At 40.0% G+C, this 27,303-nt stretch overlaps 1 protein-coding gene across 6 annotated transcripts in view; it reads right to left on the bottom strand.

Annotated features, from left to right (window-relative positions):
• mctp1a (multiple C2 domains, transmembrane 1a) overlaps positions 1–27,303 on the bottom strand; it is a 145,870-nt gene that overhangs the window by 42,992 nt on the left and 75,575 nt on the right. For 5 of the 6 annotated variants that reach the window (XM_008418925.3, XM_008418927.3, XM_008418926.3 and 2 more), the window contains 7 exons: positions 24,503–24,596; positions 18,840–18,942; positions 17,898–18,000; positions 17,193–17,294; positions 16,650–16,724; positions 14,175–14,294; positions 5,597–5,713 (listed from right to left, as the gene is read on the bottom strand). In XM_008418925.3, the coding sequence (XP_008417147.2) occupies positions 5,597–5,713; positions 14,175–14,294; positions 16,650–16,724; positions 17,193–17,294; positions 17,898–18,000; positions 18,840–18,942; positions 24,503–24,596 (714 nt within the window). The remainder of the gene's footprint in view (positions 1–5,596; positions 5,714–14,174; positions 14,295–16,649; positions 16,725–17,192; positions 17,295–17,897; positions 18,001–18,839; positions 18,943–24,502; positions 24,597–27,303) is intronic. The other variant, XM_008418929.3, reaches the window with a different exon arrangement.

Genomic DNA, 27,303 nt, shown 5'->3' with positions numbered 1-27,303 from the left:
TTTACTCTCCTCTACCTGTGTTTCTGCATCCCCCTTAATGAGGGCAGATGTCAAGGCTCAGGATGTTCAGAGGCACAGGGAAGCTGTTTGAGATGCAAAATCGTGAGGAAAATAGAAGATACAAAAAACTGCAGTGAAGTATCGGTCTGGAAATTTAAACGGTTAAATAAAATTGGATATCACGCCCATCTCAGAAAAAACCTAATTGTTATTATTTTAACACATTATGTGCAGTTGCGTGGATGACTTTACATAATCCAAAATCAACATGAAATAACAATAACTAACTATTGGAATTCAATTACTTAAAAATCCTTTTTAAACAATTGTGCTTCTCTGTTATAATCAAACAAATGTACTTTTCTACAAAATAGCACTTATATGTAAATACTTAGGATGTGGAGTGGATTGAAAGTAGTTAGCTTTCTCTCCACCGAAGGCACGTTTCTAAGTGTGAAGTATCTCCGGGCCATTAAGGTCTCCTCTTCCGTAATGGGCTGGCAGATCCATTGGGTGAATCAATGTAATGGTCTGAAGCATGGGATAAAGAGGATGGCCCTCCAGTGTGACGAGGCCTAATTGCCCGTCATCCTGTGGCGGAAAGAGACATCACCATGTTCCATATGTACCCTCTACAACAGCCTGCCCTCAAACTAACACCTTTACAACATCTGGTAAGGGCCTTTCTGGGCCAAGAGAACAGAGAGGAGGGATATGTGCTGGGAAGCGTCGCTGCTTGTTAAACTCGGTGCCTGTCGCTCTTCCGAAAGCCGATGTAAATTACTACAAAACCCTGCCAGTAAATATGCAGAAGCATTCACAACTCTTGACCTCTGTAACATTAAGCGATGTTATAACCACAAACTTCCTTGTATTTCACTTGGACTTGGAGCGTATGACTGAGAGGTTTTGGGGGAAATTCTCAAGTCAAATGATTTCTACCAAAGTTAGCTGATTTCAGAACTCACCTAATGTATAAAGAGATATCAGCTCTTAATCCAGCTGCTCTGTGATGACGTCAGAGGTTCAGTTGACGACATTAAGTGAACAAAAACCAAGATGACCAAAATGACTGGAAAAGCACTATATAAGTTCAGTCCATTTACCATTTACAACTCCAAAACCTACTAAGATGCTCACCTAAAAAGGTAATTTACTTTGAAACCCCCAAAACAGAACATGGTGATGACAGTATCATGCTGTGGGGGATAAACCAAATACGAGGCATTCTAGCAAAGAAAAATGTGGAAAAGCCTTGATCAAAGCCAGTGGAGACATAGTCTAAAAGACTCAAAGCAGGATGAAAACAAAAAAGAGCCACAATTTTTAATTACTTATGTTTCTCTTCACAAGTACGCTCTACTTTGTTTTGTTCTGATATAGGACGGCACAATATGTTGTAAGTTTAACATTTTCAAAAAAAAAGGACAAAAAAAAGGAACAATAAAAATATTGCAATTACGGTAAGTACTTGGGCTGCAATACTCATTAGCTAATTATATAAATGCATTTTCACTATCTAGAGTATCTGACTCCAACACACCCAAAGCAGCGATGCATCAAAGCTGTACACTAAGGTCACAAATATGACTTTTGAGTAAAATATGTTGACTTTATTGTTGTATCAAGACAAAATATGGGAAGTTCAGTCTTGTAACGTTCCCCTCCTTCCAGAAATCTGCCAATGCCCTAGTGGATTACATCCATTGGTTTCACAATGTAACATTTTAATCTCCAAATGACAGTGGGAATACATGCATGCCATTAAAATTCAAGTCCACCTCCCAAAACAAGGGACATGTCACGAATGTTGACAAGTTTACAGATAATGCATCGTCAGGTTTTGAATGACAAAATGGAAGCTTATTTTACATAGATTTGAAAGCATACACACAATTGTTTCAGAGAGCATGGTCCACTATCACACACAGGTCAGCTAACGGTGTTAAAGAATCAGCATCTTCAGGTCAGAGTGCTACAAGATAAGAGAAGAGGTCGGAGACCTCACTGGTGCAGTGCCTCCTTTAATCGCTGTTTTAAGGACGTTCTGACTGCTAAGCAGGTTCTGGTCAAGGTTGGGGCTAGGGTAAGAGGTGCTGATCTGGGATCTGTTTACAAAGCAGCATGTAGCCACACAACAGTCAGTGACCCTGAATTATGAATTGCTACATGTTGAGAACACTTTGTTTTCTTGCAGCGGCAGGCCGATGGACTTGTTGCTGCAGTGTAGGAAACGAGAAAGGTTCTGCACGTTGAACCTTTCAGATAAAAAATGTCCAATTCTTCGAGAAGTCTTGACTCGAGTGTACGTATGTTAGTTTTTAGTTTTCTCTCATTTTTCCTTGATTTTCTCTCTCTTTGCCCTTTTGCCTGAGAGTGAGCTCAGCAGAGATTCCTTTGGCATTACCCTCACCCCAGACTGCTGGAAAACCGAAGTGCACCGGATACTGACCCTTGCTCAGCTCTGCACAATGCTTTAATTTAGTGTGTTGTTAAAGGTAATTAGAAGGCCTTATTCTCCTTTTTCCTAGTTTGTTCTGATCGGTTCTCTGCCAAGAGCAGGAGGAAAGCAGTGAGTCCACCACCACTTTAGCTTAAGAAAGACTCGGAAGAGGGAAACCAGGAAAAGGGAGCAAAGAACCACAGATATTTTATGCTCTAAGTGGGATCAATCCTCCACCATATGCTCTGCTCTCCAAAAACTGGAAGAGGGAAACCAAACAGGGACATGACTGAGATGATACTTTGCATATAAAGTGTGAGCTCAACACGAATTTAAGAATGAACTCAATAAACTCTACTTTTACTATATGTTCAAGTCTTGGCAGACAAGAAACTGAGCTAAGAGAAGAAAATCTTCATCTATTTCCTTTTTATGTGTCTGCCTTGTTCTGGTAACATGAGGTAAAACGTCATTGGTGGGTCTGTTCGCCTAGCAGTGTCAGGTCAAATCGGATCTACAAAAGTGGGAAAACTAGATATCCCTCTTGTTGCATAATTAATAATGTAGACTTAATGGCATCAAAATGGACAGGTCACAACAAGTGTAAGGATGCAAAGACGGCGGATGGAGCCACAGAAACGACATCAACAGTGAAACAAAACAAAATGCAAGTTACAGAGAAAGAAAATGAAATGAAAGAAAAAGATATGAGCTAAATGTATGTACTGCACCAAAATTTGCTACTCAGGTAGCAAATGTAATTCACATTTTCTACACTGCCTCAATCTGGTGTGTACGTGTCACTGTTTCTTTATGTCTATGTGTGTGTCTGCACATGCCTTTAGGCTCGTGTGCAAATAGATAGAATTGGGAAATTTTTTTCTTTATGAAGGTGTGAGAGAGACATCAGCAAGCCCCCCATCAGCCCTCATTGATACCTCCAACACCCCCACATCCAAGCACCAAAACACAGATCTGAGGAGCAGTGAGAGCCATGGAGAACCAAACCTTCATGTATTTCAATAATCAGAGAGTAGACACAAATGTGCATCAGCTTTTACCTAGGTCACATTAAGCATTTTTGTTGTATTCGGTTTTGGATAACAATACAATACATTGTTATCCAACACATATACAGCACATGTGTCAAAGCATATGTGGAGTTTTTGCAAATAGATGTAATCAACACTTTTCTTGCGGCTACATTATTATTTCTGAATAAAAGGAAATAAACAAAAGTACTTCAGTCAGCGAAAAAAAAAAAAAAAAAGGACCACAGCAAACAATATTTGCGAGAATTGTATAACAGATTAACCTAAAGGTTCACAGAGAGCACATACAGCATAATTCAATGTTAGGGCGTTCTCACTTTTCCAAAGTAGTTTTACTCCAACTGTCTCCAAGCTTCTCAACCCTCCCTTCGCCGCAAAAAGTCTGCATCAACACTCCAGCGCCAACGTAGCCTATATGTACGTTTAAGCAATTTCCGGTCCCCACCACACAACAGCATTTATCTGACTCACTACTCATACAAGAGATTAAACAGAAGGGGAGTCAGTTATGAATTTTTCGCAGCACAAAAAAGTACAACCTTGATGGCTTGAGTTAGAGGGAGAGACAGAGAGTCCTCTGAATCTCCAACAATCTGAATGTGTTGACAATAAAGTTTCAAAGTAAAAGATAACCACAAAGCTTCAGGATAACCACACACAAAAAATACTGTAACAGAATAATGAAATGAGACTAAAAAATGTGTAGCTAAGAGCTGGTGGCAGATATTTTTCCTACTTTAAGGAAAGTATTAATAGTTCTCTATTTTGAGTGAATTAAAGTGTATCTACAATACATCTATAAACTTTTGCCTCATTGTACTTACGATGTGTAGAGTAAAGCATGTAGGAATCAAATTCATCAAGCTGCCTTTCTCTAAAGGAGAGAGGAATTTACCCTTTTTTTTTTGCCAGGTTACATGTATTTAATTTGTCAAGCAATGTCGCCATCTACAGGTAATAAAAATAACCTGCTTATATTTAGGTCTCATTGTTATATCTGTGCAAATGCATTTGCAAAGGAGCATTTTCTTATTTGAATGTGAACTAAAAAAAACCCCAATAAATTATGTTGGAAGGCTGTTATCGAGATATGTAAAAATTGCATCTGGCAAATTTTTTCTCAATTTAATATCACTTTTTAAATGGACAAACACAGTGTCAGAGGCTTTGAAACAGATATGATCTCCAAAGACTTATAGATATGTGGTGTATGACATGTTCTGTTCAAATCTAATTCCACTGTTATGTATGAAATTACAATGACCGACAGCTATTAGATTTGGTTTAATATGATGACAGAATTTAATACGGGCTTCCAAAATTCAATCCAATCTAATCCAAAGATTCCTTAAGAAGAGATAGATATACATACAGAAGGCAAGGACGTTAAAAAAAAAAAAGAAACTGAAGTCTGTTAACGGGTTATTTCCGACTGAGTCTTGGAAGAAGGCACTTATTAAAATTAATCACTTCATTGTTCACGCTCACTCCATAGTCCGGCTCTCTCACTCGTTTTCACTCTCTACTCTCCAAATGTGCCTGGCCATGATTAAAACATGTCTGTTTCTCCATGACATTGCTTTGACATCATTTAATTGGTATAAGAGATAAAAAAAATAAAATGAATTAAATAAATATACTACCAGGTAAGTGGCGTAACATAGCTCAAGGTGACAGCCTATTATTTCTGTCGTCTCTTTGCCTCAAAGAAGGCAAAGTGAGAAATGTGGGATGCGGTGGAGAAATGCAAGCTCCTTGTTTGCCAAAATTGGGTTTTTCATTAACAAAAACTGGCAGACGCACTTAAAAACATAAAAATAAATTCAGAGTTTGGAAGTAACGTTTATTTAAAAAAGATGAGCTCTAAAATCTCTAAAGAAATGTCTGTTGCTTGCATCTGTACATCTGCACTGATTATAGTTATAATCATGTAACTAATATCCACATTAAATGAATGGTAGCTGTATACAGTTAAGACATATATGTACTGTCAGCAAATGTGAAGTATGAAATGAATTGTGATGTCTTGGTAAAAAAAATAAAAAATATGACGGACAAAAGAAAGGCGGAACAGTTCCGAACAGAGCAGAGGTTTACTCACGACGTCTTGCCTCGTATCCTTCCCCGACGCGATGAGAATGTAGTTCCAGGCCAACGGCAGAAGCAAAGCCAAAGGAATCATATAAAGCTCAAAGTTCCAGACAACAATGGTGAAAATCTGTCGGAAGAGAAAAGGGAAAGAAAAAAATGAGGAGAGTGTAAATTGGGAACGCAAATATTTAATAACCCGTACTGTTGATTGCTTTGAGGTGGCTGCATGTGCGTTTGGTGATAATACACAAATGCGTGGAAACAAAATGGAAGATGGAATAAAGGCAAAAGGAGCCGAGATCCTAACATCTTGGCCCCACGGAGATGTGTTGGTCTGCAGTTCAGGAAGGAGGACGAGTTTGAGCCGCCATAGCCTCTTTCCTTCGTGCCAATCATCCAACAGCCCGAGGTCGTGTACCATTTCAGACGCAGCTCATCAAAGCTGACCCTTTCGAGCTCAACCCCAAACTCCAGAATATGACCCCGCACACCCCGAGTCCCTAACCCTGTCACTCCAAGCCCCAATACCCTCTTCTGCTGCTCCAAAAGACTCATATGCCCTGTCTCTAACCTCCACTGCACCTATCTGCCAAAACCATAACCCCTACACCTCCCCTCTCATCACCAAACAAGAAGAGCACCATCTGAAAATGAACCTTTCCCTAAACCCGGTATTCTGGTTTTTGTAAGGCTCCTTCAGCCTCCAACAACAGATTTCTACAGCCGTTGGAGGAGATATCTGTGGGAAAGTTAAATTGCAAATGCTCATGGTTTGATATTTTTAAGCAGTATTGTGCGAATAGTGAGGCAGCTTTGTTTCAATTGTTGCTTTAAAAAAAAAAAAGAAAAAAAAGCTGAGATGGGTTATTGTGTGGGAACAACATCCGTCAGAGACAAACAGACACAAAAGCATATTTATCCTTTCAAATAGTATCATGTTTAAAGCGCGCAGAGATTTCTCACGACTGATAAAATCTTGGCGGCAATTATAACCGAACGCTGAAAACGCAAGCCGTGCCTAATGCCTAATGTCCTCTAGCCAAACATATTTATCAAATTTAAGTACAACAAATCCATTATTTCAAAATAAGGAGCAAAAAAAAAAAAAAAAAGATTTGAAATTAATTACTCTGCGTAGAAATGCATCTCCGTTTAGCAATCAGCTTTGGCAGGAAACTTTCAAGACTGGTAAAATTGAGACTATTACTATATAAAGCAGATTTATTGGTCTGTGTTGCAATTAATCCATCCTATTTGTAGAATAACACCCTTCATAAGTGGAAAGAGGAAGGTTAATACAATCACGCTGGTTTATTTCGGAGTGTATGTGTGATTGTTCGGAAGCTCTTCGTTGCTCTTGTAGCCGAAGGTTAATCTGAATATGTGGTTCAACAACAGTTTCTTCGCTGAGTTGGTTGAATATTGAATAGTAAAAAAAGAAAAAAGAAAAAAAAGGTACACTGTGTGCCGTGGCAAACTAGTCTTGTTCAGAAAAGTTTGAATGGCTCTCATCCAAACTTATATATATAAAAAACCTTCATGCAAAATTGACTAAAAGACCCTGAATATCCAGAATGAAAAATAATAAACTAAATTAAACATTAAAAATGTCCAGCATGTCATAAATTTTTCTCTAAGTTTCAATTCCTTCTTTAAATAAACCTGAGTGGGTTTTGGTTGCTGCATCTTAGAAAATCTCCCAAAAGGCTTGAAATCACACGCAGTCTCCCCACCCCCAGACACACACACACAGAGAGATTTGTTCTTAAACAGCTGTGCAGGAGAAACACACATTTTAATAAATGATTATTTGTATGGCAAAAGGCAAAACAACTTCTTCCTACATCCTAAAAACATTCACCACAGTGACAGAATAGAAAAAAAAAAAATCTCCTACAGCAAAAATCCTTCGAAAATACTCGCATACTTCTCGCAAACTTACTTTCAAATCCATCTGCAGTCAGATTATTACGCTCCGTAACAGTAATAAACTCTGAAATAATCTCTGACAAAATGTGCCGTCGAGGTGCTAAAACTTGACTTCGGTTGAACAAACAAACCAGCTCGCTCCTTTTAAAACCTATTCTTGTAGATTCTATAAATAACAGCAAACATCTTTATGCAGATCCACAGTCGCTCCTTTTAAGTTCACTGTTATAAATATACCGTACACATCCTGCTGTGTAAATATATTTCCTGGTTATCTAATCATGAGCTGGGAAAATTAATTCTACATTCAGAAGATGTTTATAATAATCCTCAATTTTTTTTTCCTTTTATGCTCTTCTTTGTTTTAAATGTATTTTTTTTTTCTTTATCTGCCTGGGGTTGTTTAACTTGTCATCCCCCTTTCTCATCTGTTCGTAACGCGGCTGAAGGCGAAGTTTTGACTGGCAGCTAAGGAAACCGGACACCCGGGCTCAGCGGTGGCTGGCCCCTGCGTCGTCTTTGTGCCCACCGGCTGGACACTGGGGGCCCTGCGGTACCTGGACCTTTCCACCAGGACTAGGCAATCGCAGCCACCGCCGTCACCACCCCCCCCGCTGCTGCTGCCGCTCGCCACACAAGATAGGAAGCGCTTCGCCTGGAGAGATGGGAGTGGGAAGGAGCGCCTGCTGTGGATGTCAGTGACCAGAGAAAGACGAAGGGGGGCGAAGGGGGACAACTACAAAAACACACTGGATCAAATGGAAAAAGTGGAGGAAGATTGTGAGTGAAGTTCCAGATGTAGACTATGGAAATCATTGATAGATTACTCTGTGTGGTCCAAAAACCCATATGATTATGACTCGTACTGGATATAAGGACACACACACACGCACACACACACACACACACACACACACACACACACACACACACACACACACACACACACACACGCAAAGTATGCTGGGCTCGCATTGTTCTTGTTTTCACCTATGCTACTGAATTTTTATGGTAGAGGTTTGTAAACTTCCAAGACTTGTTTCTTTGTTTATTATTATTATTATTATTATTATTATTATTATTTTCCATTAATGTGTTTCTATATTCATAAACATATGCAAGTAGTCTTGCTTTGGATCTATAAAAATTAATATTGATTTCAGACAAAATTAAAAACAGCAATTTTTCTATTTGTTTTCAAGATCATCAAAATGTACTATTTATTTCTTGTGTATTTTTTATCATAGATGGACATTTGATTTTGTCACCAAGACAAACAGGAATAGTGACGGGTGATTAAAAGCATGTCAGGAATAAAAAGAGCAGTGTTTTACCTTCAGCCAACAAGTCTAATCATTAAACAGTGTATCGTTTAGTGCAATGCTTTGTAAAATGCTCAGAACAAAAGTATCATTTTGTCATAAAAAACACTGAGTTTTTTTTTGTCACTGTCAAATCTGCTAAAATAGTTTAACAGCAGTTAAAGCCCGAATTTGAACTGGGCAAACTTAACATCTGAGAACAAACTGAAAATCAAATGGCTCAAATAATTAAAATAGACGTATTAAAGTAAAACCACAGTGTCTTCTCTTGTTACATTTTAGCACAAATATTCATACCCTAAAATATAAATTTATTTTGTCATGTCTTTAGAGTTGGATTTCAATTCAGTTCTGATCTTTTGTGCTTTTTTTATTATTATTATTATTAGTATTATTATTATTATTATTTGAAAAACAACAAGAGAGGAAGCTTTATTGAAAACATTAAGGAAATAAAAACTCAAGCTAATGCTTTCAAGTGCTCAGTGTGGGGATTTTAAAAGTTTCATTTCTGGTTCGAAAACAGAGCCTGCGTCCTGACGGCTTTCTGCAGCAGCACTGTGGGAGGGTAATATTCAGTGCTTTGGCTTACATTAACCACACACCAGGCTAACTTTCCCCCTGCTCAGTCTCAGTGGACTGAAACTGAAGTTTGGATTTCAGAGTTCCCCCTTTATCTCTCTTACATCAATATCCATGCTGGCACTAAGTGTTGCCAGACAGCAACTCGAAGTCCTGTTAAGTTCGGGCGAACATGAAGAAAGGGTGGTGGTGGGGAGGTGGTGGTGGAGTGGGTTGTCCTGCTTGTGACCAGACGCTTTATTCGGCAGTGCTAGACTGCCCCCTGCTGCTCAACGGCAGAATAAAGTGTAATTCCATCCATTTTCTTACACCCTTGTCCCTTAGTGGGGTCGGGAGGGTTGCTGGTGCCTATCTCCAGCTAACGTTCCAGGCGAGAGGTGGGGTTCACCCTGGACAGGTCGCCAGTCTGTCGCAGGGCAACACAGAGACAAACAGGACAAACAACCATGCACACACACACTCACACCTAGGGACAATTTGGAGAGGCCAATTAACCTAACAGTCATGTTTTTGAAAACCCACGCATGCACAGGGAGAACATGCAAACTCCATGCAGAAAGACCAGGGCCGGGAATCGAACCCAGAACCTTCTTGCTGCAAGGCAACAGCTCTAACAACTGCGCCACTGTGCAGCCCCTTAAAGTGTAATTTGTGTTGATCTAATAAAAAAATATATGTAATCTGTCCAATCTTGTTAGAACATGGTGAAATAAAACAAAGCATATGTCCTCAGAAAGAAAAGTCTTCAAGTCTATTAGACGTATTAATCCTTTGACTCTGGAACAAAAAGGTCTTGTTTCCTGTTGAGTCTTTATCTCTGGTGATTAAACCCTGACTTGGTATTCTCTGTCAGTCACGCCACAATATTCCAACTATCATTCTTTTTTCTTTTTTTTTCGCAAATCAAGCAAGCAGCAAAAATGTGAAAGTATATCTTTCAAAGCTGTCCCTTGCTGTGGGCAAAGACGAACCCCCGACTTTAAAACTTTTAAAAGTTAGAGAGGTTCTTTGAAGAGAAGTCAAAGGAGCAATTTAAAGAGACCCAGAGTGGTTGGTGTGTGCCGCTCGCTGCTGCAGCGTCACAACCAGACATGTGCAAACACACGTAGACACTCGAATGGTTGCTTCTGTACCTGTCTTTGCTTTTTTTTTTTTTTTGCTTTTTTTTTCACCCCTCTTTTTTTTTTATTTCAGCTGGGTGAATTTTTATCTAAATGCAAAGCAGGTGATAGGTGCTCCAGTTTCCTCTAGAAGTAGCTCCCTTGTCTGGGCTCTCTTCCTGATAAGAGTCCTACTTTGCCTGACATAAAAGAGCCTGGTATCATTTCCCCTGCCTCCCCAACAACCCCCAGCTCGCTGCCCTCGCCCTTCCCTGAGCTTCACAAAGCTGCCTCTATTTGCTCCCAATTCAGGGCCCAATTGCAGATAAAGTTACAGCAAATTTGTTTGGAGGAAGAGCCGCCGAGGCCTGTGGTCCCTCGGGCAATAACAGCCTTGTCTTGCAGGGGCCGCAGGGGAGAGCTGGCAGCAGCGGGAGAAGAGAACCCAACACCGCTCGGCCCGACAATGGCCTCAACTTTCTGCAAGGCATGGCGAAGAGGAGGGGAGGAGGGGCGGGGGCGAGGAGGCGTTGGGAGATAAAGGAGAACGGGCATTGGAAGGATGGATGGACGGGCGGATAGGAGGGAGAGATACTCCGCTCGCAGGTGTGGAGAACGGAAGCAGACGCTTAACCCCGAGACAAGGAATGGAGACACCATCCACAGACACATACGCACACAAAGACACCACCCATCATGCAGGACAGGAGGTAACTCCAGTAGCGTCCATTGTGCCAACGCCTCAGGCAAAGCTGCCACGGTGGCTGATTCACTGTCGGGATTGGTGGGTGACAGCAGTGTGGGTGTGAGAGAGAGAGAGTGAAAGGCTCCATGTGAGACTATGCAGTATCTCTCTTTCTCACACATGCACACAAAACACACACTAATCACAGCTGGCACTAATGGGTGATGTGTACATGCGGCTGGCATTTCAGGATTGGGCAGAAGGAGAGCAAGAAACCATGAAGCGAAATTTAAACTTTTTTTTTTTTTTCTGTGGGGAGGGAGTGTTCTGCTGTGACATGTTATGACAACTGCATTTTGATGTACTTCTAAAAAAACCTCAGACAAAAAAAAAAAAAAATGTCTCAAATATATCCCCCCTCAGGCTTGCTGGAGTCTGATAAAGTGCGCACATTTGTAAGTTCTGAGACTAAATTGCCCACAGAAAGTTAAGCGTAACATCTGTCTGCAGGCAGGAACGCACATGTGTGCGCACACACATGGACATAATCGCACGAAGCAGCAGCAGCAGCACACCTTCATGAATGCACCACCTTGGCCAGATGGCCCCCCATAAAAACCCACTTAAAGAGATGAGTGAAGTGATTAAGAGGCCTCTCAAAGTAAGGAAGAAATGAGATGAAGGAATGAAGGGAGAGGGAGGGAATACCTGTGTGGAGAAGAGGCCCTAAATACTCCAATGCTTTTAGCTAAGTGCACACTCCTACGCTAGCAGACTCCCTAAAGGGTAGGGGTGGAGCTGGGAAGGAGGAAGAGGAGGGAGTGTGTGTGGGGGGGGGGGTGCACAATGACACCTAAATTTCAGAATTACTATAAACTGTAAAACACTTTGTCCTTGGCCTAGATACACCCTTTGTCATCATCTGAACACTGTGGGTATAAAGAGAGCACAATAAGAATAGTCTGAGCTGTTAATCCGGAATGTTGTGCACCTTTGCATTACAAAGTGCATGTTTGAAGGCTAAACAGCTTCATGGGTGTTCACACAAAGCTTGAATTTTTAAGAACCCTTCCCCATCGTTTAATTATATAAATAAGACTGATTTTCATAATTTTTTCTATCATTTTATGTGTTTGACCTGTTTATTTGCCCCTTTCACTTATAAGTGAAAAAGAATAATGCCAAGTCCAAAGGAAATAATATATAAATTATGGTTTGAAACAAATTATTCCACCATTTTTCCAAGTGCAATGATGTCACTCTGACAACCCTCTTCAGTGTACAAGTTGCAGCTGAGTGAAGAAGACGTAAATTGAGTTATTATCAGCAATTGCAAAAAACCGACAAGATTTTCTATGAAGAAAATGTATCTTCCATTTTTTCAAGCCGCCAAGACGCAGAGAATTCAGCAGAAAGCAGTAAGGTAATGTTTACAAGCAAAATTCTATCTGTTAGGAAATATAAGGAAACTTTTAGAAATGTCAGGACATTTAAGGTCTATTTACTGTATAGGAAAAACACACTTTGTGGCCGTAGGTATGAGCTAATTGTGCCAGCCACTTCTATAACAGGCAAAAAAACTGTATAAAATGTCAACTGTTTAATCGCTGAGTATGTTTTTTAAAAATAAGGATATCCATCTTAACTGCACAGCAATGGAAGACCAATTGCTATCTCAATTACAGAAATCTCGCTTAGAGCTCCTGGTTGGTTGCAATAAATGATTGAAGGATTTGACGATCGATAAAACACAACAGTAAATAAGAGCTTTTTTCTTTTCAAATAATAATTTGGACAATATATTATTTTGAAATGACTGAATAAGTAGTGATTATGGCAAACAGTCATTTCACTCTGTGCAAAACAAAGATAATATATCTCTTTAGCTTGTTCTATTTGCACAGATACGTCTGTCTGCACGATTTTACTGAATTTCGAGATTTCTTTTTTTTTTTAATACAACTTTTCAATTTTAAATTTATGTTGAAAGAATAAAAAATGCATTATGTTATTCATAATACCAAAAGAGAAGGGGCTAAAATCGGGAGGTCAGAACTTTAAAAATCACCCAAAAAATGTGAGACCCCTGGATCTCTGAAATGAAATGCAAACATGCATTCCAGACCCACACACACACACGCGCACACACACACGCACACGCACACACACGCACACACGCACCCCCCCACACACACACACGCACACGCATGCGCACACGCAAACACACACACAGACACACACACACACACACTCACACCTACACACACGCACACACACCCACGCACACACACGCACACACACACGCACACAGAATATAATGGAAAACGTTAACTGATCAATACTACGTCTCTTCTGACCCAACTCCTGTGATGACAGTGTGACCTGTTGTACTAACACACATACAGCCTCAGTGAAGATTAAGCTGGTGCCAAACGGCCAAATGGAGCTAATGTCTGCAGTGGAGACACTTAGTGCTCCCATGGTAAAGGGCCAGGTCAGGTTAGGCCCACCTGTCCTGTAGCTACTTAAGTCAGTGGACATAAAGCAGACAGGACTAAATGCCTGCTCTGTCATCTTTTAGGATAGAAACCTCAAAGCTGCCTCTGACTGTGCCCCGCAGTAGGATGTCCTCTCTTGATAGCTCTGCTGTCCAATTAAGCTTCACCTTTTAATACCAGACGCAGATGACAGAGGAGAGCAAAAGAGACGTGGGAGTGCACTGGTTAAACAAGAGGAGAGAAGTCATCCCTTTTTCATGTGCAGGAACTGCTTGTAGCTGTGTTTACTCTGCAGATGGACACGAGAGTCTAACAAAAGATCATTTCAAGCTGCAAAGTCTAATCACTGCAGAAATGATCCCAGAACATCTGAGAACAACCCTGCTTGTTCCTCTGCTCTCTCTCTCTCTGTGTGTGTGTGTGTTCGGCATATAAAAAAAAAAAGTGCAACTGCAGGTGCTCCCACACCTACCACAAAAGCACAGATGCTTCTCTGCGGAGATTCCCATTCGAAGCAGCTGTTGATGTAGCAGCCTGTGTTGATCAGGAACATGATGCAGCGTCTGACTCGGTTGAAGTTGCGCAAAAGCATCTGAAGGAAAGCAGCACACACGCAAAAAAAAAAGGCTTAAGACAAATAAAGTCTTCGTGTTGAAAATGAGCCATAAAAAAGAAAAGAGCAGATTGTATTTAGACAGTTTATCATTTCATCGTGAACATTGCATAAAACATTTAAACAAGCTGGCAGGTAATAACACTTGGTGGGAGAGAAAATGAAGCTGAAAAAAAATGACACTGATGCTCTGGGTGATCTATGGCTTTGCCTAGTAACACACAGGATTACAGAGGTGTGGTTCAATGTTTTTAATTCATGTCTGGATAAGATTTAGATTCAACGCAATTCTGCTTCCTTATGTCATCCAGTGGCACATCCAAACCGCTCTGTGCTCCATGTGTCGGTGCGCTTGTAAAGACAAGGAGAGCTGCTGCCATCGTCCTGAGTTTGCAGCCATTTAGGGAATAGCGTAACAGACGCAAGGACAGGAAACTACCCAATCAGGTCACCGGCAGGAGAAATTGTTCCCAAAGGAGATCCTGCCTTTCCAAATACCTCAATGAAAAAAATACCTAGGGTGTTTTTTTTTTTTTTCCAAAGGAATTTTGTTCTTAAAAACATAGAAATGTGTAATTTCTTAAAGAAAAAATAAGGTCGAGGTTAACCAGACAGTTGACATCGCAACTTCTTTTCAGTCATGAAGTCAAGACGTTCCTTGATAAGAATGCTTACATTTTTATGTGTCAGTGCCCTTCAAAAGTATTCATACCGCCAGAATCGTTTTCCACTTTTTGTCATTTCAAGCACAAACTTCTGAGTCATCTCAATGCAATTTTCTTTTATAAAGCAAACACAAACTGTGCATAATTGTGAGGTAATTGCCTATGTATTCAACTAGGTATTTTGCCACGATTAAACGCCAGATTTAAGAAGTGCAGGACTAACAGTTCTCCTGTAACTACGATCTCTCTGTAGAGCTCTTTATTTCTGCAGATCCTCCAGAGCTACCACGAGACTATTGGCTCCTTCTCTGATTTTTACTTTTGCGGTGCCAGTTTGACAGCCATGCTTTGGCATGATTCCAGCTGAGTCATATTCTTTACCTTTTTGGACGATGTTATAATCACTTCTGCTTTAAACTTCTCAACAATATTGTCCCTGACCACTGTGATGTGTTCGTTTGTCTTTAATGAATTTCACAGAATTTATATTAGATAATTTTGCACTGAGGTGGGCTTGATATAAGAATGATGTGGCATTCGAGGGTAAATGGTTCCACTGGACTTTAGTTAGGGGTGCTAGAGAAAGAGAGTTCCTTATTTTCAGATTTTGTTATTAGCTAAAACATATAACTCTCTTTTTTTTTCCACAAATATGCATTCCTCTGTGTCAGTCTGTTTTATAAAATCCCAATAAAACACTTTTAAGTTTGTGATTGAAATGTGTCATAAAATGTGAAAAAGTTCAAGGCTTTGAGAAGTACTTCATATATTGAACGCACTCTTTAGTTAAGGAAAGCACATAAAAACTGGGCTATTTATAAATTGAGTCCAATGTCAATACTACATTTATGAGTTTTGAAGATGGAACATGTTTCCTCCCCCTCCTCTTTTTATTTTCACCGTGTGTGAATGCAGCAGCAGCAGGGGAGCTGCTGCCGTATGAAAGAGCCCTCACGGGGCAGTCCCTCCAAACCAGCCAGTGATATCATCATTGAGAGACGCTGACATGGGTCCTCTCCATGAGTCAGGGGTGAAATGAAGATGGGGAAGAGAGGCAGAGCAGCAAAAGTGAGCCGGGAGAAGAGAGCAGCAGAGGAGGCAGAGACAGTGAGGCTGGGGAGAGGAGGGATGGAGGAGTTACAAAGAGGATGCGAGTTGTGCTGCGTCGGGACGAGGCCCGGGGCCACGCTCGACTGTGCGTGGCGTAACATTGACTGCTGAGCCCGAACGGTCACTCATACGACACATCTGATGCGGGCCAGCCCCTACCATTCATCCCTTTGTGGTGCCGCCACACTGAGCAGCGTGACAATGAAGTGCAAAGCAGCAGTGGCAAAGAGGGCCAACTATAAGGATGGCCAATCTACTTATGCACCCCAGAGCTGACAGCTTGACATTTCTATTCACCATTCAGAGTGGATACGAGGGGAAGGAGATGAGAAAAAGGGGGGAGAAGAGGGAGGAGGAAAAGAAAAAACAAATGCTGTTTTTCCTTCAATCATCCTGTTGTATCTTGCCTACACAGTTGTTGCGCTTTACAGGATGCCACTCAGCGGTGTTGTTAGTTTCTGCTTTAGTCGTTTAAGCAAAATGGGGAGTCAATTGGAAGGAGGCAGATAAAGAAGAAAGAGGAGGGGTGGCAGATGATAAACATCAGCTGCAGATGTACCTGTTTGGACACTTTAGGCTCCTCCTCAATGTACTTTTGTTCGACGGGAGTCAACGTCCTGAGACCAGCCTTCACCTGGACGATACAGCACGCACAAAGTCTCACAAATGTGATAACGAGGAGAAATATCTTGATTATTTCAAAGGTACTGAGCGCTGAGACAGCATAGCAGCACATGCATTTAGAGCGTGCCTCGTGTCAGAGGCTAGAGAGAAAGAGAGGGAGAGCAGGAGACAGAGCTGTAAGATGGCCGCTGTAGAACACACACGGCGACGGTGAATGGGCTAACAAAGGCTGCTGAGAGGGAGTCTTCGATAATTAAAGCCAAAACGAGGACGAGGGACGACGGATGAGATAGAAATGAGGGAGGGAGGGGGGCGGGGGGGGACAAACAGAATAAAGACAGCAGCAGTATAGAAGGGGGCAAATGGTGGGGAAAACAAGAAGAGGATGAGAGTGAGAGGATAATAAGGGGTGGGAGGAAAAAAAAAAAAGAAAGAAAAACAGGGAGGAGACTCAAAAAAAAGCAAAAGAAAGACTTACAGCATTAAAAATCACGTCTATTTCGAGAAAGATGACCCCTTTTGTTGGCCCTGTCAGCTCCTTGCTTTTCAAGACGTAGGCTTTGCGTTCTCCATTTTGGATCTGTGGGAGAGGGACATGACAGGCGTCTGTCTGGCAATACCCGGCTGAATCGGCTCCCCGGGCCACCTTTGAACCCCAGCTGCTGGCGCTGACAGGGAACCCAAAACAACTGTGGCAACTCTGACAAGTACCTGTTCATTACCCACTGCAGCTCGGCTCTGTCAAACAGAAATTAACTATCCTGGGGAATCACACTGTTACAGCAAAGCGCAGATATACGACGCGCACACTTCTTTCACGGGCTAGCTATATTTTTACCAGATATAAGAGACGTTCTTCTTTCAGCTAGGATCTTTCTGTCTATCAGCGTCATTTTCGTCTCGTCTCTCATCCACTTACTTTATATCCTCTCAGCTATCAATCTATACCTTTCCTTTTACTCAGCTCTTCCATTTATTTCTGCTTCCTGTCAACTTTTTTTTCTTTTTTTTTTACTTTGAGAAACAATAAGTGTCATCAGTGGAGTTGCAAAAATAACCTCTGCTTTTTATATCCCACTCTGTTTTTATTCTCTCTATTCCTCCGCTGTATGTTCTCTCTCTATTATCCCCGAGGGAGGAGGGAAAAAAAGAAACACAAACAGAAATCTTGCCTTTGACTCACATTTAGCAAAGGGATAGCCACTTTCCCAAGGAAGTCGGCACTTCTGTCCCGGTCCTCGTCGTAAACGGTAACCTCAAGCACCGAGTGGATGTCCTTGACGTTGCTGGACCACACACAAAGACGGGACATAAGACTCAAATGGTGCAGAGGTTGTTTCATCTCACAGACTTACAGGAAGGATGAGGAAAGAGCCTATATAATAATCCAGCATATCCAACATCACAAGAAATACCACACCTATATAATAATAATAATAATAATAATAATAATAATAATAATAATAATAATAATAATAATAATAATAATAATAATCACGTTTCATATATTAAAAAAAAAAATAATATTAATAAAAATGATATGGTATTGCACAGCAGCACAATGTATCTATTTATTTACTTTTATTTTAAGTATATGAATCAGTTCACCAAAAATTGTCACATTTGCAAAGATAGAACATAATCACACTTTTTAACACACCTTAATATATATATATATATATATATATATATATATATATATATATATATATATATATATATATATATATATATATATATATATAAATAGAAAAGTATTTATTTATATATATAACACATTAAATATAGATTAATGGAAATTAAAAAGAATATTTTTATATATCTTGATTTATTTTCTCTTGTTTCATTTTCACTTTGTTCCCCAATTAATATACTTATGATAAGGAAAGATTCACATTCATGGAGAGATTATATTAATTATTAATGTTATTATTTCCAAAATATTTTAACCTAGAAATTCATTTAAGAAAAAAAAGTTCCGCACTGTTAAAGTAAAAAAAATTACAATATGAAGCACACACAAATCACATTATTTTCTTAATATTTTATTCAAAATTAATATAAAAAAAACCAAGGTATGTGTCGTTAATAAAGAGTAAAAAGTGTTCATGTCAAAGCTACTCACAAAGTGAAGACCTTGTTCCACTCTGGGTTTAGATTTTTGTAGACGGTGTGTGTCTGCAGTCGATCATTGCTCAGCTCCACCACACAAAAAGGATCGCTTTTACCTGTCAAGAATAAATAAAGTACACAAATTTAAATATAGTATAAATTCAAAAATCTCAGTCATAAGTTGTTGTTTTTTTTTAGGATCCAGCAGGTTCAGTGAATCAAATGTCTTTATATCCCCAGAAGACACATATAACCTCATGCTACATGGTTCATCAAGCAATCTAAATTCATAACATGACACTTTCCATTCCATAACATGACAGTGAGCACATTAGACATTAATATATCAGTTGCAAACTGTTTTTTGAAAACATGGACCTCAGGACAGCTGTGCACTGAGCAGTCAGGAGGAGGAGGGCGACAGAAAGAGAGCGAGAACACAGAGGTCAGCACGACTCTGAAGACTGGAAAACTTCAGGAGAGAAGATAAAGACGGCCGAGCATGGGACAGAAGAAACACGTCTGCTCCAAAACTTGTGATTTTAAAATGAGCAAATGAAACACTAATGGCAAAGATGTATTTGACAAATAAAAAAAAGAAAGAAAGCACAGTGTTAGAATTAAATCATAAAAGAGGAGCTCGAAGAAAAGAAAAACTCCCAATCATTTCAGTTTTTTCTTTTTTTAAACTGTCTACATGAACAAAAGAAACAAAAAACTGATGTAAAACCTGACAGTTTTCAAGGTTATTTCGTGGCTTTTCTTATTTCTCCTAAACTTCAGGATGTTTGGCAAGCAATAGAGACATTTATGACATGACTCACTACTAATTACATCAAGTTAATTATAAAATAAATGTAACCAAAACTTTTGATTTACTACAATTATGAGACAGAGGAGAAAACATAGCTTTATCCTCCTGAGAATAAAAATAAAAGTAAATAATCTCCCATCATATTTTCCTTTTGTTTACCAGCTTTTTATATGAAGGAGTTGAAAAGGATTAGACCAGCTACCTTCAATTGTCTCCCACTGAAAATAACACTTAATTCCGACTTTGATCATTACGGTTCATTAAAAAAAAAAAAAAAAACTCTGACGGGATTGTTATTTGCTTTTTATTCATTAACACGTGAAGACTAGGTCAGCAAAATTAAAGCGTATTATTTAAAGAGACAACGATGACATATTAGCAGAACAGCAACGTTGCATAATAATGTTCGACAACTTTGGGACCGAGTTTAAAGCTCCCTGAAAGACTGTGGTTCTGCGTGTGTGTGTGTGTGTGTGTGTGCGTGTGTGAGTCATGGGAGGCGTGTGTGAGTGAGCGCCATTGATTGGTGTGATTTTCTTCAAATGTTGTGACAAGGGCAGGACATTTAGTGGGTGTGCAAAGTAAATGTCACTGTGATCAATGCTAAGGCGTAGGTGTTGCCTTTTATATCTGTTTGTGGTGCTCTATTGATCCGAGCGGTTTCAAGTTGATATTGGCAGCTCTGACTTCTGCGACTGAAAACAAGATACATTAAAATTGACAAAAATCCAGGGTACTCAGGAGCTTAGTTCTCAGAGCATCCGTGTATAAACTTTATTTGCTGTAATATTAACTGCATTTCTGTGACAACATTTTTAAAACAATCCCTGCTATTTTGGAGGGGAGAAAATGAACTTAAAAGTAAGATTTCGACAGCAGTTTTAAGTAATATATTTGCAGAAAAATATCATGGTAAAGTTTTAGAATCTTCCACAATTGAGCAGGGAGTCTGCCTGCATAATACCGTTACACACCCCCCACCCCCAACCCAACAAATCAAGCCAATAATTTAATTTAAATGCAATCACCCAAATTTGGTCATGGAAATTATTTCTGCAGCGTGTTATCCCCCATCCAGTTGCCCCCAGTCGTTCCTCTAATATTCTGTCTTTAATGACGCGGCTGCATGCGCCGTTGCAGAGAGCCAGTTGTTATGGGTGATGAACTTTCACCTTATTGGCTGCCAAGCACCAGAGGCAGCTGTCTTAACCAATTACACGCACAGATTTGAACGCCACTCAGCACCATCCAGGTAATGTCCGGGTAAAGCTCCTCCCGCCCCCTCTGGGTCCGATCTCTGAGATGCTGGCAGGAAAGGAGTGGACTTAAATTAATTTCAGAGCACTCTGAGGAAAACTTAGCGGAGGAACGCAGCAGAAAGACAAAGAGGAAAAAAGTAATTGCCCCTCAGTCAGCTCAGAGCTGGTGGGAAGTTTAAAGACGGAGAGGAAACTTCCCAACGTTTCACAATGAATATTATAGCGCCTAGGAAAAGTATTCACACCGACATTTTGTCATGACACCGCAACTAGAAACTTTGATCTTATTTAGATGTTATGCGGTAGGATAAGCAGTATTGTATAGTTGTAAATTGGTGAGAAAAATATATTTCTGATTTGTTTTGTTTGCAAGTAAAAAAGCTTTGCTTGCATTTGTATTCAGACTCTTGTACAGCTTAAAATATGATTCAACTGACTGTGTTCAGGAGCTACGTTTTTAATAAATAAACGTAACTAAATGGATACATTTAAAAGGTACACTTGAGGATAATTTATCCACAGAACGAACCTTTAAGAGTAGAGAGATAAAAAGAAGGCCATTATCTAAAGAGTAACAAGAAACTGTTGTCCACAGACACTTTCCATCCACTTTGAGTCTGAATTAAGAAGAATAGACAAAAAATAAATACATTTGGATTTGAAAAGCTGTTGGAGATCCCAAAATACTTGGGGTTGCAATTTGAAGCAGCAAAGTACTAACTTTGACAGGCTGAGCACAAATTCATGGCACACTTTTGAAAAATTTATTTGAACAGATTTTTGCGTCAAGGGAATGTTTTCTTTTGCAAGACTGTATTTTCAGCTTGAATTAAAATGAATTAAATATTTTCTTCGCTATCTGAGATTTGTTTCAATATTGCCTGAAAAAAAGCTGCTGCTGCTGCAGCTGCTGCAGGTATCCGTATGTGAGTGAGCGAGCGTACGTGTGTGTATCGCTGCTGAAATGTTCTAACAGTATAGCATCCACTCAGAGGGACAAGAGCTGGCACACAAAAGGGATTGTTGGTTTTAGAGACTATTTTCAGTTATCCTACTTGGGCTGGAGTGGAGCTACTCCACAAAAACACTCCAATTAGAGAGAGATGGCCAGAGAGAAGAGGGAGAGAGGAGGAAGAGGAGGAGGAAAAAAAGAGGAGGGAGAGGAGCCTGAATGGGAGCTAGATGGTGAACTCTCTCTGTCTCACTGACCTCCTCTCTCTGTCTCCCCTCCTGCCTCTGTCTGTCTGTTTGTCTGTTCTTCTGTTCCTTTCTCACCTTGCTCCTGACCCTCTCTTGGTCTGGGTTGTTAAAATGGGGTGTTCATGTGGTGAGGGCTCTTATGGGGCTCTTACAGAGCGATTGTTTCTGCCAGTGACACGCACAAAGACACACATTCACGCACACACGCAGAGTATTAGACTCAAAACTGAAATAAGCCATTTTGAAATAGCCCCTTTTACCTATCAGTTCACTCACAGTATGCATCTATCGACTCGGTGGAAGACAATGTGCTTTAGGGAGCCAAAAGAAATACACCAACCTTAGTTTTCTGAGTGTACGTATTCAATACTGTCTCAGATGGAGATGTGTGAATGTAAGACTTTCTTTGGCCCTGAGCACAAAGCTCTAAAAACAAAGTCAAAAACAAACTAGAGTGAGAGATCAGCAGATCTTCTGCTTAAATTGGTCCAGATTGTTCTTTTTTCCGATCGACGAAGGCCACACTCTAAAAATAACACTCTTTGTTGTGGAAGTTGCTACTGACGGAAGAAGATACTGTGTTTGCTATTTATAGTATGCGAAAGGTTTAAAATGAATTCAGATAAAACAGCAAGTTATTCATAAGAAAACTATTTTCTGTCAGATGCTGAGACAAGTCTGCGTGTCATTCACGCCAAGAGAGAAAAGGAGGGAAACCTTTACAGCATTTTGGGGCAGCTGTGTGCAAAAGTTTGAATAACTGTGTGATTTGTGAGTTCAAGAACAGCAGCACAGGTGGTGGAGCAGATGGACCCTCTTTTAAGGCAAGATTTCATTTGATCCAAAACCTCTCCAAAAATATTTAACATCTCAGAAGAGAAAATGCTAAGCACTAAACATTTAATCTGTTTTGTTAAAGATTTTTTTAAAAATTGTAATTAAACTTTATAGGACCCAAAACATCCAGTAAAGGCTGTAGAAAAACTCAGTTGCAGAACAGCGAAGGCTACTGAAACTCATCATACGTGTTTTCTGCAATACTAAACAGCTAACGGGTATTTTTGCAGTTTTACTGTTAGTTTATAAAAGAATCCATAAACCTCGGAGTGAATGATGAGCTTTGCAAAGGTGTCACGGAGCCCATTTCTGCTCCAAGTGAAACCCGTGAACCGGAGAGCCATTAGCCCTGCACTCTGACTGCTCCTGTCGCTCCCTGCAGTAACCCAAATCAACCAGCACCGCTCTGTATTTGCTAATGGGACTGTGGATGTTTCAAATGGAGAAAAACTCTGTCTCCCTGCCACATACACACACACACACACATACATCCTCCTCTCTTTACCAGATAATACAGAGTGAAAAACTAGGCCTGTCCACTGTAGACCTAATTAAAAGTAAGAATTAATGGAGGATAGAGGATTCAGAGAGAGCAAGCAGAGAAAGCACAGGAGGAGGGACGAGAAAGATTTGTTGGTTCAAATGTGTACTTTTTCTCTATTATTCAAATGAGAAGCCTACATCTTTGTTTAAAATGCAGAGACAAATTTAGCGTCCACGTACAAAGTAGGCTGTAGCGTTCTCTAAGGACTCACACTGGCGATTAGCCCCCTAAAGAAAATTACACCCTGACTTTATCTTTTAGCTCAGATTTGTATCAATTGCTGGTACAGATAAGTTTGCAACAGAAACTGCTCAGCATGTTAAAAATGAAGAAAAAGCTCCTGTGCCTTGCAAAACTATACATGTCCCCTGAACTTTTTCCACACTTTGTGACATTGCAGTCACAATTTTTGATCAATTTCAGCAGGAATTTGTGCATCAGGCAAACGTTTGTCCGAGATCACTTCAAGTAGAAGAGTTAACTTTTTGTTTTTGAAGAATTTAACGGATAAAAAACACTATAATGCAGCTAGTATTTATATTCTACCTTCGTTACTCTGAAATCTGTCAACGAAACCCTGTGCAACTAATTGCCTTCAAAAGTCAACTAAGTAGTAATAGTCCAAGCTTGAAAACAAACACACACACACACACACACACGCACACACACACACACACACACACACACACACACACACACACACACACACACACACACACACGCACACACACACACACACACACACACACACAACACTGTTCAGACTTTAAATCATTAAAAATAAAATATAAATATATTTCCCCTCACTAAGCAGTCATGCATTACATTGTCTTGGTCTAACACATCAAATCCTACTGAAAAACATTGACTTTTTGTGGCTAATATGTGCAAAAATGTGAAAAAGATCCAAAGGAATGAATACTTTTTGCTGTAAATATGCAACCAAATAACAGCAGAAGAACATTAAAAAAAAAATTTCAATTTTATAATTGCACTGTTTGTACTTTAGGTCACCGACGTACCTGTGACATCCGCCGCCATGAGTCCCTCAGCTCTGATGACCTTCACTTGCACCACGCCGACATCTTTCAAGTTGTGAAGCGACCTCCAGAGGCTCTACAACATCAGAAGAGCAGAGGTGAAGAGTCAAAGAGGACAGCTAAAAGCATCGGAGTGAAAGGCAGGTCAATAACCTGACATTTCATTAAGAGAGAAAAGGGTAGAATATGTCCTTTACGGGGTCTTTATTTGAAAATGTAGAGCTGGCATTTATGGCCGGGATAACAAAAGGACAAATGGCAGAATTTAATTTGACAAAATGCTCCCAACTTGTGAGTCTGCAATTTCTATTTTATTTTATTTTATTTTTTGATAAAGTAAGTTTTTGGAGCAGGGCGAGGGAGATGAGCTATTGAAAATTTCTGTAAAACATTTGTGATAAATGCCTTATCCTTAGATACTTGTAGAGCTCTTCATCAAGTCCAAAAAAAAAGTTAGGTTTAGTATTATTGCAACATTACACACAAGGTTCTCTACATTAAATAAACTGAACATGTATAAGGTAGTTCAACAGACATGTCAGCTTACCTTCAAAGATTTGATCTCTTTTTTTCTTTTTTTACAGTTTTTGTATAAACCGCTCTAGAATATTGAGCACATATGAGTCATTTGTATGTTCTGTGATATTTCTTATTCATTAGGAAGAGCCTTGACGTTTAAAACAAGGTTAGATTATAAAACCCATGCTTTGAACATCTCAAAGTGCGCTTTTCAATCTATCATTTAAAACTGAAAACAAGTTTGAGACAAATGCCAAAAGTACTAAACATGACCACCCATCTAAACTTACAGGCCAAGAAAGAAAACAATAATTCAGAAGTAGCTAAGATGCCTGTTCTACTGGAGACTGCGCTGGAGAGATTCACCAGTCAGGAGGGAGAATTTGTTCTCAGAATATCTACTGGTCTAAAATCTAGCCAGTATGCAAGACTCACAAGTAAAAAAAAATATTGACAAAAGAATTTGGAATAAATCATGTTTGCAATTTGTCGCAAGACATGTGGAGAAAGCAAAAAAAAAACATGATGCGCGTTTTAAAACTAACACAGCACATCATCACCCTGAATTCAGCACTGCTACCATGAAATATGCTGTGGGAATGCTTTGTCTTAGCAGGGACATGGAAGATGGATACAGTTGATGGAGACACAGAACTAAGTCCTTAAAAACTGTTAGAGGCAGCAGAAAAATTTTAAGCTTTGTCATCATAAACGCTGAAAAAGACCTCTATAATTTTTCTTCCTCTTCACAACTATGCACTACTGTGTACTGGTCTGTCACATAAAATCCCAGTAAAATTATTCCTAGGTTTGTGGTTGTAATGTGACAAAATGTGGAAAAAGTGCCAGGCACTGCACCTGATAAATAAAAGGAAAACCTGTGGAGATCGGGGTCTGTCTATGAGGCACACACAAGCAGTCCCGAACTTGTGATTTCACTCACATCCAACCACTCAGGTATAAACACAATCATTAAAAAAAAAAAAAAAAACTTAACTGGGGCCAAACTGAGTGGCGTACCGGAACGTCTTAAAAGCAGAGCAAAAAAAACACACTTCACTTCAATTTATTTCTCTCTCTCTGGCAATAACCCTTTCCATCCCCACAGGAGTAATTATAATTTAAATTTCAGAGTCAGGGCCAGGCTACAGACTTAATTCATTATTACCAACTCTGTCAGACTCTGTCTGTTTCCAGCGATATCATTGTCCAAAAAGCTCTCTAAAGGAGATGAGAGGGGGAAGAGTGTGTGAAAGGGGGAAAAAAAGAGAGGAAACGAGTGGAGAAAGGAGAAGCATGTAGGCAAAGAGGGACAAGTGTTGAGTTTGAGGAATGATTCCTCAGAAGATACAGCTCCAGTGAGAAGCAGCAAAGAAGAGAGGGCAAAATAGGTTAGAAAAGAGGCAACAGAGCAATCAAAATTATTAATACATGATGTCTTTTTTCATGCAATTGGACCAAAACATGTAGCAAATGCCATTTGTATTAAAATTAAAAGAAACAGGAGACCAAATATTTATATGACCCGTTAGCGGAGTGTCAGTTTTATAAATTTTTTGCCTTCCAACCCTTCCTCTGCTGTTCATCCCTTCCTACCCCCATTCCTGCTCCCTAAGGGGACATCCGGGGTTCGACTTCAACCCCTGATTGCTAAAGAGAGAACACACCCATCCTCCACAAGGATTCAAATCATCATCAGAAGAGACAGACACCAGTAGGCTAACTGGATTGGTCACAGGTAGGATGACGGACAGACGAGAGGACCAACAGCCATGCTCATTTCTCCTCTCGTCTGCGTGCAGGTGGAGTGATGGGGGAGAAGACTGAAACGAAGAGGAGGGATGAACAGAAAACAGAGGACAGATTATGGATAGAGTTGGCTTTCAGAAGACGAACCCTCTGCCCTCAGTGTGACTGACAGCCCGTCACCATGACATCTTCTTTCTGCCTCTGTCACACTCCACAGACGTATAAACACACAAATGAATCAGAGCTGGCACAGTCTTATGACTCACTGTCGTCTTTGCAGCATGTCACATTTTGTCAGGGCTGCGTTTCAGAAACACACTCGCAGCATCTGCCCTGCACCCAAAAGTTCATGGGATATTTGATCAAATAATGGTTCCGATTCAAACAAAAAGCCACATTCTAACACCTGTTTCCACGGTTTCCCACTCATTTAAATCAGGATCACTATGTGCCAAGAGTCTCGGTGAAAGCTGCTCGATGCTCGTCATGCAGCCTCTTACTGGTTCTCACTTCCT

Source organism: Poecilia reticulata, chromosome 9, assembly GCF_904066995.2.
Source record: "Poecilia reticulata chromosome 9, P_reticulata-male-v2, whole genome shotgun sequence".
Classification (NCBI taxonomy): Eukaryota; Metazoa; Chordata; class Actinopteri; order Cyprinodontiformes; family Poeciliidae; genus Poecilia; species Poecilia reticulata.
This window is presented reverse-complemented; position numbering and strand designations above follow the sequence as displayed.